The sequence below is a fragment of the Armigeres subalbatus genome, chromosome 2 (assembly GCF_024139115.2).
Source record: "Armigeres subalbatus isolate Guangzhou_Male chromosome 2, GZ_Asu_2, whole genome shotgun sequence".
Classification (NCBI taxonomy): domain Eukaryota; kingdom Metazoa; phylum Arthropoda; class Insecta; order Diptera; family Culicidae; genus Armigeres; species Armigeres subalbatus.
The window spans coordinates 107,412,470-107,428,643 of NC_085140.1; the positions used below are offsets into that span (position 1 = coordinate 107,412,470).

At 37.8% G+C, this 16,174-nt stretch overlaps 1 protein-coding gene across 6 annotated transcripts in view; it reads left to right on the top strand.

The window, feature by feature from the left end:
* Positions 1-14,607, top strand: part of LOC134210608 (voltage-dependent calcium channel subunit alpha-2/delta-3) — a 74,162-nt gene extending 59,555 nt beyond the window's left edge. For all 6 annotated transcript variants that reach the window (XM_062686737.1, XM_062686738.1, XM_062686739.1 and 3 more), the window contains 5 exons: positions 11,547-12,105; positions 12,165-12,264; positions 12,324-12,525; positions 12,588-12,789; positions 12,847-14,607. In XM_062686737.1, coding sequence (XP_062542721.1) covers positions 11,547-12,105; positions 12,165-12,264; positions 12,324-12,525; positions 12,588-12,789; positions 12,847-12,960 — 1,177 coding nt within the window. In that variant the 3' untranslated portion in view covers positions 12,961-14,607. The remainder of the gene's footprint in view (positions 1-11,546; positions 12,106-12,164; positions 12,265-12,323; positions 12,526-12,587; positions 12,790-12,846) is intronic.
* Positions 14,608-16,174: the final 1,567 nt, after the last annotated feature.

The window sequence follows — 16,174 nt, forward strand, 5'->3', positions numbered from 1 at the left end:
AGGAGTGACAAAATGCGTGAGAGGAGTGACGAAAAGGAGTGACAAAAGGTTAATTTAAGGAAAATGGGTGCAAAGTTTTCAATACAAATTGTATGAAAATTCAAAAAATTACTAATGTCTTGTGATTTTTTACATTTTTTATAATGTAGTCAACTAAATTTTGACCAAAATGTCACATACACCCTTCTGATTCTAACCCCTCATTTTTCTTCCATCCTCCTTCTTCTTTCTCCCTTTTGCCTTCTTTTTTCTTCTTCCTTATTCCTTCTTCCATCTCCTTCGTCCTTCTTCATACTTCCCTGTTCCTTCTTTCTCCTTGCTTGTTTCTTACACCTTTTTCCTTCTTCCTTCCTCCTTATTCATGGTTCGTTCTTACACCTTTTTCTTTCTTCCTTTTTCCTTCTCCTTAGCTCTTTTTCTTGCTACCTTCTCCCTTCTTCCTTCTTCTTTCTCCTTTTTCCCTTCTGCCTGCTGTCTTCTTCCTTCTTTCCTCTTCCTTCCTCCTTCATCTTTTTCTTCAATCCTTCCTTCTAGCTTCTCACCACCCACTTCTCACTTCCCACTACTCATTTCTCACTTGTTTCCCGTTCGGCCTAATGACTATTTGGCCTAATGGCCTTCGGCCTAATGACCCAGCATCATCATCGCCAGGAATTTAAACATTTTTTACAGGATTTGGAATAATTTCTTGTCAGAATTCCAAAAAAGAGCAATCGTCACCACAGATGAGCTTGAGCTTGAGCTTGAGCTTGATTGACTGCTCGTAGTTGCTACTCCATTATGACCAGATCAGCTGTTCTTGCACAGGGAACCAACAGATGTTTGCTTGGGACTAGCACACATCTTCAATGTACAAGTACTGGTGATCTCATTTGTTAGGTCATACTGGCGCCTGCCACGTCAGAATGCAAGTCAATGTAGGAAAGGGGAGGAAATGATGATGCAATCACTCGCCCACTGCAAGCCGAATATACCTCTGCACTTGCCACGAGTTCATGCGGAATTTGTTGGAATTTTTGTGTTAGGTTCGAGAGGCAGAGGTCCATCTTGGTTAACGAGCTGCCAATGTGATAGATAGGAGAAGGTAACTGATGGAATTTCTAATTGGATGTAGGAAATGAGCTCTATAAGTTCATTTCCAATTCTAGCAGATTACTGTTAGAATACTCAAGTAGGAGATATAGGAATAGTAATGGAAACGGTATGGAAGTCCATTTCCAGTTCTAGCTAGAACATGAGAAATATAGAGAAAGATACAAAGTAGGAGAATGGAACGGACCTGGGATTTAACCCACGACCTCCTGCGTATGAGACAGAAGCAGTAGCCATATGACTGCCAACCCCGCTAAGAGTAATCGTCACCACAAATGAGGAAAAAAACCGCATCAAGTCAAAATTTTAAACAAATCCTCGTTCGAATATTGAACAAATTTTCATCCAAATTTTGAGCAATTCCTTCTCAGGAATTGGGACAAATTCTTGACAAGAAGTGAAACAAACAATCGTCAAGGTTTGGGATATACCATCGCCAGGATAACAAACAAATTTTCGCCAGGGTTTGAAACAGATCTCTACCAGGATTTGGAATGAGTCTTCTAATTTGGATTTAGGATGGATCCTCATCGTCATACTTTGTGGCCAAAATCCATATGACAAACCATTTATTGACTTAATTCGAATCCTTGTCATTATTTGTGACAAACCTTTGTTAAGATTTAAGGAAGTGCGTTACAAATTACAATCCTTGAAAATAACCCTCGTCCAATTCTCATCAGGATTTGAAACAAATGCTCAACAGAAACAAATCCTTAATAAAATTTTGAAAAAAAAATGCTCGGAATAATTGAGAACAAATACTCAAAACTCAAATATTCAAGGACTTGGAACATATCCTCGTCCCAATTTGAAACAGATCCTAGGAAATAAAACAAATATATCTCACCAGGTTTTGGAATAAATCCTCGCTCGGATTTTGACAGTTCCTTAACATGATTTAGATCAAACCCTCGCCAGAATTTTAATTATAACCAGCCCAAGATTTGGATCAAGTTCTCTCCATAACACAGGATAAATCCTAACATGGTTTTGGGAAAAATCCGCATTAGGATTTTAAACAAATCCTCAACAAGATTTGAAACAAATCATCACCAAAATATGGAACCAACACTCACCAGGATTCGGAACAAATCCTCATCAGGATTAGGACCAATTCTTGACCTTGATTCAGAACAAATCCTCATCAGGATTTGAAACAAATCCTCACCATGATTCAGAACAATTCTTCATCAGAATTTGAAACAAATCCTCACCAGAATTTGAAACAAAATGTATCCAGTATCCAGGATTTGATACAAATCCTCACCAGGGATACGAACAAATCATCACCAAGGTTTGGTGAGGATTTGTTCGTCTTCAAAAGATTTTGGAACAAATCCTTTTCAGGATTTGGAACAACTCTTCTTCAGGATTAAGAACAAATCGATGTTCGAACAAATCTTTGATAGGATTTGAAACCAATCCTCCCCAAGATTTGGAACAAATCCTCACCATAGTTTAGAACAAATCAGGATTCGTCTCAAATTCCCACCGATTTGGAAAAAAATCCTCACCAGGATACGGAAGAAATTCCATCATCCGGATGTAGAACAAACCCGCAACAAAACTTCGAACAAATCATCAACAAAACTTCGTACAGGATTTAGAACCAAACGCCGCCAGGATTAGAAAATCTTTGCGAGGATCGGAACTAATCCTCATCAGGAATTGGAACAAGTCTTTTCAAGGATTTGGAATAAATCCACATCAGAATATGAAACAAATCCTCATCAGAATTTGGAACTAATCTTCCTAAGGATTCGAAACAAATCCCCACTATGATTTAAAATAAATACTAATAGGATTTAAAACAAATTCTCATCAGGATTTGGAAATAATCCTTATCAAGATTGAGAACAAATTCTCACAAGGATATGAAATAAACACTCACCAGAATTTGGAACAAATCCTCATCAGGATTTGGAATAAATTCTCACAAATTGGAACAAATCCTCACCAGGATTAAGAACAAATCAACATTAGGAACAAATTGTCAACAGGTTTAAAACAAATCGCCATTCAAAGTTTCGATCAAATCTTCGCAAAAATTTCGAACAAATCTTTGATAGAATTTGAAATCAATCCTCCCCATGATTTGGAACACATCCTTAGTAGGATTTGGAACAAATCCACATCAGGAAATGGAACAAATTTTCATCAAAATTTGGAACAAATTCTCATCAGGCTTTGGAACAAATTTTCATTAGGATCGGAACAAATCCTCATCAGGATTTGAAACAAAATGTTCACCAGGATTTGAAACGAGTTTTATCCAGGATTTGATACAAAATAATCAAGAGGAATTAGAACAAATTGTCAACAGAATTTGGAACAACTCCTCTTCAGGATTTAGAACAAATCGTCGTCCAAAGTTTTGATCAAATCCTAGCAATTTTTCGAACAAATCTTTGATAGGATTGGAAATCAATCCTCCCCATGATTTGGAACAAATCCTCACCAGGATTTGGAACAAATCCTCAGCAGTTCGAAATCCTGATGAGGATTTGCTCCAAATTCTAATGAGAATTAGTTTACAATCACTTTGTTTCAAATTCTGGCAAGGATTGGTTTAAAATCCTACCAAAGATTTGTTCGAAATTGTTTTTCGGATTTTATCAAAATTTTGAACAAGGAATCCTGGTGGAGATTTGTTTCGAATCCTAATGAAGATTAGTTCCAAATTCTGATGAGGATTTGTTCCATATTCTGATGTGGATTTATTCCAAATCCTTGAAAAGATTTGTTCCAATTTCTGACGAGGATTTGTTCCGATCCTCGCGACGATTGGGTTTTTACATCCTGGTGAGAATGTGTTCAAAATTTCAGCGAGGATTCGTTTAAAATTCTAATAAAGATTTGTTCCAAACCCTGGTGAAGATTTGTTCGAAATCCTGATGTGGATTTACTCCAAATCTTGTTGCGGATTTGTTCCAAATCCGGATGACGATTTGCTCCGAGTTCTACCCAACTAACAAATTTGGTGATAAAAGCTTTAACTTCTAGCCTTTGGCTGTATAATATTTGAATAAAAGCAGTCAATGCTGAATAAAAGAAAAGCCTCCGCAAATAATCCCTTAAACTTCAACTCGACTATTACTCAAATATCTAACAGTTAGTCAGTATAGCATAATGGCGCTATAAATGAACTAACGAAGTTTTTTGGCAACTTTTGTATCTTTGAAGATTACAAAACGTTTAAGTAAACCTTATACTGCTTCTTTTAATAGCTTATCAGTATGGAACGTCAAAACCGCAATGTATACACATCCATAATTTTCTTTGTTATTTACATATGTCAAAGTGACGGTGATGACAAAGCAGCAGCCATTGAATCAGGAGATCAGGAGTTCGAATCTAGATAGCAACAAAATTGATATTTGAGTGTTCACAAAAAAAAACTTTAAATAAACTCCGAAATTTACTCTCCTCTCAAATAATATATTTAATCAAATTGAATTCAGTGGCTGAAAATAACAGATTCAAAAAATCTGAATAAGCGCCATTGAAGCGAATTATATTACTAAATGGTTTAACAAAGATTGAGAAAAAAATGTGTAACATGCTGTAAAGTAGCTGTGCAGGCACGTCAAAAACAGCTGAATAGATTCGCCAGATTTGCTGGTAAAAGCATTGAATAGAAATTCTTGATCATATGTATAGCACACATATTCAGCTTGAAGCCGTATAGACGAGTTGAAATAACATTTACATTGACATTAAATGTTAGTTGGGTAATGAGGATTTGTTCAACACCACGCGGGTGTGGATTGGAGGATAGGTTGAAAAACCTACCAAAGATTTGTTCGAAATTCTTTTTCGGTTTAAAAAATTTTGAACGAGGATTTGCTTCAAATCCTGGTGGCGTTTTGTTCTAAATTATGGTGGACCTTCGTTCGAAAATTTGCTGAGGATTTGATTGAAGTTTTCTTGCGGATTTGTTCCAATACGGATGAGGATTTGTCCCAAATCTACTGATGAGTATTTGTTCAAACTCCTGGTGAGATTTTCTTCCTAATTCTGATTAAGATTTGCCTTAAATCCTGTTGAGAATTTGGAACAAATTGTCAACAGGATTTTGGAGAAATCCTCTTCAGGATTTGGAACAACTCCTCTTTGGGATTTAGAACAAATCGTCGTCCAAAGTTTTGATCAAATCCTCGTATGAATTTTGAACAAATCTTTGATAGGATTTGAAACCAATCCTCCCATGATTTGGAACAAATTCTCACCACGGTTTTAAACAAATCCTCTTCAGGATTTGTGAACAAATCCTCATCAGGATCTTAGGATAAATTCTTACCAGGATTTGAAATAAATCCACACAAGGAATTAGAACAAATCCACATCAGGAAATGGAACAAATCTCACTTAACTTTTCAAAAAGACCTAAGTAACATTTTTTTCATGAATTAATTTGAGTACCGCAATCAAAAGCTGTTGATTGTAAAGTTCAAGTTAATTCATGAAAAAATGTTACTTAGTCCTTTTGAAATGTTAGGCTAGAAATCCTCATCAGAATTTGAAACAAGTCTTCATCAGGATGCGAGACAAATCCCCACCAGGGTTTTAAGCAAGTACTCACAGGGGTTGTATGACATTCGCCAGAAGGTTTTTTGCCAGAATAAATTTACCATGATGGACCATTCCACTATGGGGCGGCTCCATACAAAGAGGTGGCCAAAAATATTTTTTGGTTTTCCGCATTTTCTGATAGTATTCTAGCAAGTTCAGCATAAAATTAGTTTTATCTATGTATTTTCATCGCATCCGGATGTTGTAACTAGTATTTAGCCAAGTAATAAGCTACGTATTCTTGAACAATAAACTTGAACGTTTGTTTTTAATTTCAGGAACAATTCAAATTCAAATCAAAACTAGAATGTGGTTGCTGTGTCTAAGATTGAATAGAAGATGTGGAAGCCCCCTCCTTCCTAGCCAAGATCTGACCCCCCCCCCATTTTTTAAATATGTTGTATAATAAAACTGTTTTATCAATCAGGTATGTAGGTGAATAATTATTTGTCTACTAAACCTCACCCCTCCCCAGTCCCCACAAACACTTATCTTCTATCTATATAATAAAAATGAAATGGTCTGTGTTCGTATCCGCATAACTCAAAAACGGCTGAATGGATTTGATTCATTCCTTCAGCAGTTACATTCGTTACAGTTTCCGACGGGTTTATATGATATTTCCTCATGTAAAAATCACGAGTAAGGATGAGTAAATCGTGGAAACCTAAAATAGAGATTCGTATAGGAATTTCGCATGGGCATTTCACAACGCGCATTTTCGCCTACTATGCAGGACAACTGCATAGTCGGGTCGACTAGTCTATATTATAAATCATTCAAACTAATTGAAAGGATTATTCTTTAATATGTTTCCATTATTTTTACTGGACACATTACAATAACCTCAACTAAGTTGATGATTTGTCTCTATTGTTTATACTGCAAGGATGAATACTACAAAATAAAACTTGGAGAGATGTGGCCTCGATCCGTGTATTGTGGCGTCAAATTGTTGATTTAGTGTCATAACAATTGTATTTATTAACTAAATCAAATTCACAAGCAATTCTATTCATTTTCTACATTTTCATCAAAAGCAAAATCATCATCCAGTCTAGTGCATTGCCTTCAGCGTTTAAATTTTCAGAGTAGTCATTTTACAAAATCTGAATATTCAAGTGATACGTTCTTTCGTATTCTACTACATAGATTTATAAAACTTATCAAAGGATCAGATAAGTTCATAGCTCGAATCAGTGGCGTAGCCAGAAAATTGGTCTGGGGGGGGGGGGTTTTCTGAACAATTTTTTTTTTCAAAAAAAAAAATTTGTTCTAAAAATTTTGTCTCTGGGGGGGGTTTTATGCCCAAAACCACCCCCGTGGCTACGCCACTGGCTCGAATAAATACGTCATGAAGATTATCAACTCGTGACTCGTGGTACGACATTTTTCAGTAGTTTATGTTGGCACTCTGCTGCTTCTTCAGCTAACATGCCAAAAGGAGCCGGCGAATGTATTATTATGCTTCTAGCGTGAGCGAGTACTTTATGCAGTGTTGCTGAGATCTTATATCAATCAGACAAATTAATACACCGCCGATATGTTCCTTTAACAAAGTCATCTATTTTGTTAAGATTGAGCGGAACTTGGCAATTGATTACTATTAAAGTATTACGAAATCTAACAATGAGTTCTTTGTCGATGTCCAAAACTTTGGAAAGTAATTCAGCAATTGAAAATGCTTTCGACACACGTTCCCTGTTGTGCTGGCCTGCTCTGTCTGCCCTGGGTTGATCAACTCGTACTTTGAATGCTTCGTACATTTTTTCAGTAACGAGTTTTTTTAATCAAGATATTTGGACTCTAAATCCTTCGTAATATTTCACTTTTAAATTTCCATCATGTAGGAAAAATATGTAATAAATACTCAAAAATCACTCATGACTATATGAGATTTTTTTTAGATCAAAAAGTAATAAGATGCTTCATATTATCATAAAAAAATCTTTTCAGATTTCCTTTCGATTAAATAACTAGTGCACAATTTATTGTCGCGCTTATCTTTTTCTAGAATAACGCGGCGGTCTTACGCTCGCAGGCACGACTGCGAAGATAAACGTCAAGCTAGCCACCGGGTTTTTAACCATTTTTAACAAAAATAATAATTAAGTGTGTAACATTTATAAGTCTTAATTTCACATTTCAAGCTGTGTTTAATTTGTATGATTTTTTTTTTGTTTATGCTCGCAGAATCGATAATCGTGATTAACTGGATTCTCGTCCCGCAGATTCTCGTCCCGCAGATAGTATAGACCCCAAACTAAACTGTGGTGGTGGTCTCTTGAGACTGCTCAGCCCTGCTTGTTAGATATAGTCCAACTTGAACAAAAAAAGACTAAGCAAGTCAATTTTTCCATTTTTGGCCACCACTTTCCCTATAGTGCATTCCCCAGAAAGCCATTCGCCAGAATGTACCATTCCCTAGAATTGATCATCTGCTATTTGCCATGCACGCGTTTGCCCAGTTTGCGCAATAATTCATAACGCCATGAACTTTTGGCATAACTGTGAACAGTGTCAAAAGGGAGGGGGGAGAGCCATTTAGCATAAGAGACATTTTCCATAATTTTTTGTTGTTTTCAATTTGATTCTAGTTTGTGAGGAATATAAAACCGCACAGGTCGATAATAGAATTGAAGAGACGTAATTCTTTCGAAGAAAGCATAATTAGCCGGGTACCCGATCAAGAATGCATAACAAAATTATAACTCAATTCTATCAATTGTTGTTATTTAAAACAACGTGTGTTATAATTAGATAATTCGATAAAAATGTGTCTTCGGCCAGTTTTATTTAATATCAAAATAATAACAACATTAGTTATGAATATTTTCACAAAATAATTGCCTACATTTTTTGTAGACATTGGAAAAAATCGGAGGTAGTCACCTTCAGTATAACTTGAACCCGCTAGATATTAATACATAGCTGGAACAAAGTTAATTGCCTACATTATGGATGGAAATCCGGCGTGGTAGCGTACCAGATTTCTATCCGTGATGTAGGCAATTACCTTGAAAGTAGATTTTTGTACAGAAAAATTATATCAACGTTTGTTATAATGTTGGTATGAGGCTATCAACCTCTGTTTTAATTATGTTACGGCTAGAGGTATTTTTGATATAATTTTTGTTATTTTAACAACTAACCAGCAAAATTTATAACACATTTTGTTACAATATTTTTCTGAAATAAATAACACCCCTTGTTATAATTTTGTTATGCATTCTTGATCGGGTATAGCCACTTGCCAGGATTAAGGCAATGGTGGATGTGATCCCTTTTTAACAAATTCGCGCTTTCCCGGATTTAGGTAGTGGTGAATGTGATCCCTTCTTTGAAAATAGGCGTTTGCTAGAATTAATGCAATTGTGGATATGGTCCCGCTCCCGATATGATATGGCGCTTTCCCGGACAAAGGCGATGGTGGATGTAATTCCTTCTTTAAAAGTAGACGCTTGCCTGGATTAAGGCAACAGTGGATGTGATCCTTTTTTTTAAATAGACATTTTCAAGGATTAAAGTAATTGTAGATATGATCCCTCCCAAGGATGTTATCGATCATTTAGTAATCTGCCTTCGATCATTTAGTAGTTTGTCAATAACTCATTCCAGAGGCTGAATTTCAAAATGTGTTGTATGGTGGACATCTAGTGCAAAGGTTTTTCTACAACTCTGCCTAACAGTTCGTTGTTTGAATTTCACTAATAACGGAGCTATAGCGCTAGTAGCAGTAACTTAGACTAAATGATTGCATATTTTGTTATCACTTAGTATACGTATAGAAACTAGCACCGTAACTCCTTTAATAGTGGAATTCGAACATCGACCTGTTAAGGAGAGTTGTAGAAAAACCTTCGCACTAAAAGTCCACCATACAACACATTTTGAAATTAGGCCGGTGGAATGAGTTATTGACAAGCTACTAAAATAATCGAAGGCAGATTACTAAATGATCGGTAACATCCTTGATCCTTCCTTCAAAAGAAGGAGCATGCCCAGATTAAGGCAATGGTGCATGTGATCCTTTCTTTAAAAGTAGGCGCTTGCCCGGATTAATGCTATGGTGAATGTTATTCATTCTTTAAAAAAGGCGCTTGCCCGATTAAGGTCACGGTGGATGTGATCCCTTCTTTCAAAGTAGGCGCTTGCCGGAATTAAAGCAATGGTGGATGTGATTCCTTCTTTAAAAATAGGCGTTTGGCAGGATTAAATCAATGGTGGATGTAATTCCTTCTTTAAAAGTAGGTGCTTGCCCGGATTAAGGCAATAGTTGATGTGATCAATTCTTTAAAAGTACGCGTTTGTCAGGATTAAAGCAATGGTGGAAATGATCCCTTCTACAAAATAAGACGATTGTCCGAATTAAGGCCATGATGATGTATGTAATTCTTTTATTAAAAGTATGCGCTTGTCCGGATTAAGGCAATTGTGGATATGATTCCTTCTATAGACATTTTGCCTAGACTATAATAATAAGAAATTAACTTCTTCAATGAGAGCAAACAACTGTCTAGTATGACTTAAAGTGATATTGCCCAATCGTAGATATGATTTAATTTTTGAAATGAAGTCTGCGTCTGGAATGAGGCGAAGAAATATGATATCCATTCGTAAACAGTTTGTTTGGTATTAGGCAAATATGAATGTATTTTTTTTATAAATAGTATCCATCTTTCTGAAAAATGTCTAATATGTTAAATAATCACTTTTATGAAAATTAATTATACCGAGAATCCCTTCATTAGTAAATAATGCAAAATCCCCGTTATGCATAATTACCTTCTTTATATATTTTATATTGGTGGAATAATCGTAATTTCCAGTTTTACTATTTCTGGGGAATGGTATATTCTGGCAAATGGTCTATTCCGGGGAATGGCTTTCTGGCATATGGTCTATTCTGGCAAATGGGTTTCTGGCAAAAATCATTCTGGCAAATGTCATACAATCCCCACAGGATTTGCAACAAATCTTCACATAATTTGAAAAAAAAACTCACCAGGATTCGGAGGAAAATCTCACAAGGAGTTTGAACAAATCCTCATCCGAATTGGAACAAATCCGCAAGAAAACTTTGAACAAATCCTCAAAAAAATCGAACGAAGTTCCTCAAGAGTTTGGAACAATACGTCCCCAAGATTTGAAGCAAATCCTCGTTCAAAATTTTGATAAAACCCGAAAAAAAATTCGAACAAATCTTTGGTAGGTTTTTAAACCAATCCTCCCCTAGATTTCGAATAAATCCTCATTAAAAATGCGGAGCAAATCGTCATCCGAATTTGAAACGAATCCGCAACAAAATTTTGAACATATCCACATCAGGATTTCGAGCAAATCTTCACCAGAGTTTGAAATAAATCCTTATCAAGATTTCAAACGAATCCTCGCAAAAATTTTGAGCTAATTCTCAGCAGGATCGGAACAAATCCTCGTTAGAAATTGGAACAAATTGTTTCAAGGATTTGGTATACTGCCGTTATACGCATAACTGTCTCATGTACATAGGAATCCCAGCAAACATGGGACAAATATGCGTATGACTGCAGTATAAATCATCATCAAAATATGGAACAAATCTTTATTAGGATTCGAAACAAATCCTCGTTCAAAATTTTGATAAAATCCGAAAAACAATTTCGAACAAATCTTTGGTACAATTTTAAACCAATCCTTGTCAGAATTTGGGACAAGGTGGTTTTGAACTAATCCTCATTAGAATTTGGAGCAAATCCTCATCAGGATTTTGAACACATCCGCAACAACATTTCGAACAAATCTAACTTTTAAAGAATAAAGTAACTAACCGAGATCCTGCTAGCCTTATGACCTTTTCAAAACAAAACAATTAATTAAAAAAAATTAAACAATTCCAGACCGGACTTCAGCGAAACGCACAACCGAGCGATCGACGAGATTTGGTACAAACGCGCCGTGGAGCTCTACTACAACAACAAGAACAAGCGCAGCCCGGACGATAACAGCAAGGACGACGACGACAAGAACAGCTACGTCTACTCGGTTCCTTTCGATGCGGGAAACCGGAACGACACCCTGGTGACGGCCAGCAGTGCCATCTTCCATACCGACGGCGGCAAGGAAACGCCGGTGGCCGTGGTTGGCTTCCAGTTCCACCACTCGGCCATGTACACCCTGTTCAAGAACATCACCAGCCAGTGTCGGCCGAACAGTGATCACACTTGCGAGAAGACGTGCTTCACCGGCGATTACCAGTGCTACGTGATAGACAACAATGGGTTCGTGGTGATCAGCGAACAGCTCCAGGAGACGGGAGCGTTCTTCGGGGAGGTGAAACCGGCATTCATGCAGCGATTGATCGATGATGGGATTTTCAAGAACGTCACCATCTACGACTACCAGGCGGTCTGCTTCATGGGGAAGCACATCATCAATTTGGGGAATATCATACAGACGGTAGTTTGGAAGAGATTTTTGAAGGAATGATTTCATTCATATAATTTATCTGATTTTAGCCATTGAAGGTGATTTGGTGGTTCCTGAAGAACGCAGTTTCCTACGTCCTATGGTTGATAGTGCAGATATTCTTCACTATCGTGAACGCATACGACGAAGGTAGCAATACAATTGAATGCATCACTAGGTCACCTATTTGAACACATTTTATTTTCCAGTGCCGTACGATAATCAGTACGATGCGATGTCAGATCCGGACTTTGAGGACCCAACGGCAGGTCGGTACAAGGAACCGGAGTTCAATAAGGTTCTGATCAACCGAACGCGACCGGAGCCTTGCGATCACGTCATCACGCTGTACGAGCTCAACAATGATGCCGATCCGACCTTGTACCACAAGGACGCCCATCAGTGTGAAAGGTTGGTAGACAGATTTTGGAGCATACGTACGTTGAACCTCAATTTTTATTTTCTCAAATTAGACCATACGTGGTACTACCAGTCCCATCCAGTAATCTGATACTGCTGGTTCTGGATACGCTGTGTCCATTGCCTTCGCACGTCCCGGTGCTTACTACGTGGCCCGTTGAGCACGATTACAACGCTAGCTTGGCGTGTCACAAGGTCCGAAGTGTGGAGCTTCCACGAAGGCGACCCCTCACCTGCATCAACAAACATGCGAATGTAAGTGTTTCAGTCCAAAGAAATGTATGAGAAATTCCAACGAATTTAATCTTTCAGGAAAGCATAATCGAACTGTGCGGTCGGGGATCCACGTTGGTCGGATCAAGTTGGGCGTTGTTGATAGGGATCGTACTGCTATTGAGACAACTGCTGTATGTAAATCTTGATTAAATCCTCATTGTGCTTATCTCTGGCTCCCTCGAAAAGGGCATGCATTGCGGGTTTTGCGATAATCCAAACTTTTAATAGCTATGATAGTAAGGACAAATACTGAGAGCTTTCAACACGGATCCAGCGTACCAATGGTGAGAGTGGTTTTCGGATGCGAGGAACATTCAAAACAGTTATCAGCCGAACGAACTCACCACTGGGTGAACATCCTTCCGGATGAAAAACAAAAACGAACAAGTCTCAACAACTCATACCTAGAAATAGCTACAATTTAATTGTTACTTTCGATTTTCAATGAAAGAAGAATTTAAGTATCACTTTGACGTGAAATTAAACCAAAGCGTTATATTTAGTACAATAATCGCTTCTATAGAAACATTTCATCTATTTAGCAAAATTTTGTTACTCATTCTCACAAGATTTTTAATACTAACAATACTTAAGTCTCTTGGAAGATAAACACATCAAGAGAATCAACAAAAATAAGAATAAACATTTAGTTACCGATTACGATGTGCTACAAAACTGTTCTTATAATTAGAGTTTAATCAATCTCATCTCCTGTACAAAGTGACAAGACGAATCCGCGATAAGTTACGTGGTAGTGAAATGGAGTAAGCCAAAGTTTAGAGGTGGAAGGTGATAGGTATGTTAGCTCTGATTTAGCAAAATGGATCCAGAAAGGGTTTTGTTTATGTTTGCATCGTTTAGATAAGTTTACTGAATGCATTCCTCTCCATTTTAAAGTTTTGCATAATAAATATTAAGTTCACACCAAATCATCGTAATGATTCGTGGTAGATTGTATATGTTAAACAATCGATAGTATGGCGCAATGGGAATTTGAAACACGATCACCTGTTTAAGCTTGTAATAATAATTGCATATAATCGTTGAAGATTTGGTGTGAGCTTTACAACCCTGGTACGATGTTTTAGTTTATCTTAAACTTTGAATACTGTTGCATTGCGTTGTTGATTTTAACTGGTTAGAAACGAATATATTTAATATCTGAACAATAGTCAAATTGCTAGAACTCACCTAGCTTACAAAATAGTTTACAATTGATTGTTATTAGTTGATTATAACGTAAATTTAAAAACAACAGCAATGAATAAAGAATGACTCAGCTGCGAATAGATCCGAATCCGAGTGGGCAAACGAAGCGAAGAATCAACACTTGTATAATTAGAAAATAACTCGCCAATAATAAACTACAAAACAAGCAAACAAACAGAAGTGAGAGTCGATTGAAAATTTTGTACTTGTTGTAAATCTTGAACCTTAAGCAAAACAAAGTGACTAAGCAAAGGCAAACCGTTTTTCCAAATTTTTAGCAAACTTTTTCCATAAACGCTGAAAATGAACCGCTTTTCCTTCTATACCCTTCATCCCATGCAGGCGTGGCGCTCTCCAGTTGCGGGCGAGAGTCACCCCAGTAGTTGCTTGAAACAAATCTATTCAGTACATAAAACAAAACATTGCAGCGTAATTAATAGGCAAAAAGGCGAACCAGGTGCAAACCACTAGAATAAAGGGTAACTTAATTCTGGCAGTTGCGTGCTAAAAGAAGCGAATCTAGCGGAGAGTAAACTGATTTTTTTCAATTACATTTTTTGATAATAAAATCTGTGATAAAACAAATAATGGAAGCGTTTGATTACACGGCTCATTTCCGAAATACTGCGCGCCCTGCTGAACGATTGTTTCAGCATTTCCCAAATATTGTAATGTCTTCATATATTGGTTGCTCCTCTTTGCATTGTCTTTGTATTTTTGATTATTGCTAGGTAACAAATAAGTAAGAAGAAAGTGAAAAGGGAAGGAAACTAGTAAAGGAATAAATGATATAAAGGAAGAGGTGAGAAGAAAAAAAATTAAACTTTATTTCTGTTTAGAAAGAAAAAAGAATAAACATATTTGAAGAGAAAAACATGAGAGAAGGAATAAGTGAATAATCACAGCTCATATGATGTCAACGAGCACCAATTTTTTGTTACGTTGCTGATATTCTCATACGAAATCCGGTATAACGCACCACAAAACTGACCAAAATTGGTCAAAGATGCTGGCTCATCGCCATTTGAATAGAGTGTTGATGTTACATGGTTTTCCGGCGAAACTGATACGACATCATTTGTAACCATAGATCGGCGATTTTCTTAAGAGGTACCCCTTCGAAATTTTGCATTCATTTAGATACCCCCGCTGCAAATGAAAATATAACTGATGAGATTCATGGAAAACGGACCTGAAAACTAACGGAATATTTGGCTCTCCAAAAGTTGTCTGCAATCTTCATTATTCTGTGAAACTTTGCATCACTGCATTGTTTATACATCAAGCTTCCTATTGGAAAATCTTGAAAGCAGGCTTCCGAGCCTCTTGAAAGGATGCTTCCGAGCCTCTTGAAAGGAGGCTTCCGAGCCTCTTGAAAGGAGGCTTCCGAGCCTCTTGAAAGGAGGCTTCCGAGCCTCTTGAAAGGAGGCTTCCGAGCCTCTTGAAAGGAGGCTTCCGAGCCTCTTGAAAGGAGGCTTCTGCGCCTCTTGAAAGGAGGCTTCTGAGCCTCTTGAAAGGAGGCTCTGAGCCTCTTGAAAGGAGGCTTCTGAGCCTCTTGAAAGGAGGCTTCCTGAGCCTCTTGGAAAGGAGGCTTCCTGAGCTCTTGAAAGGAGGCTTGAGCCTCTTGAAAGGAGGCTTCCTGAGCTCTTGAAAGGAGGCTCTGAGCCTCTTGAAAGGAGGCTCTGAGCCTCTTGAAAGGAGGCCTGAGCCTCTTGAAAGGAGGCTCTGAGCCTCTTGAAAGGAGGCCTGAGCCTCTTGAAAGGAGGCTTGAGCCTCTTGAAAGGAGGCTTCTGAGCCTCTTGAAAGGAGGCTTGAGCCTCTTGAAAGGAGGCTTCTGAGCCTCTTGAAAGGAGGCTTCTGAGCCTCTTGAAAGGAGGCCTGAGCCTCTTGAAAGGAGGCCTGAGCCTCTTGGAAAGGAGGCTTCCTGAGCCTCTTGAAAGGAGGCTTCTGAGCCTCTTGAAAGGAGGCTTCCTGAGCCTCTTGAAAGGAGGCTTCTGAGCCTCTTGAAAGGAGGCTTCCGAGCCTCTTGAAAGGAGGCTTCTGGAGCCTCTTGAAAGGAGGCCTGAGCCTCTTGAAAGGAGGCTTGAGCCTCTTGAAAGGAGGCCTGAGCCTCTTGAAAGGAGGCCTGAGCTCTTGAAAGGAGGCTCTGAGCCTC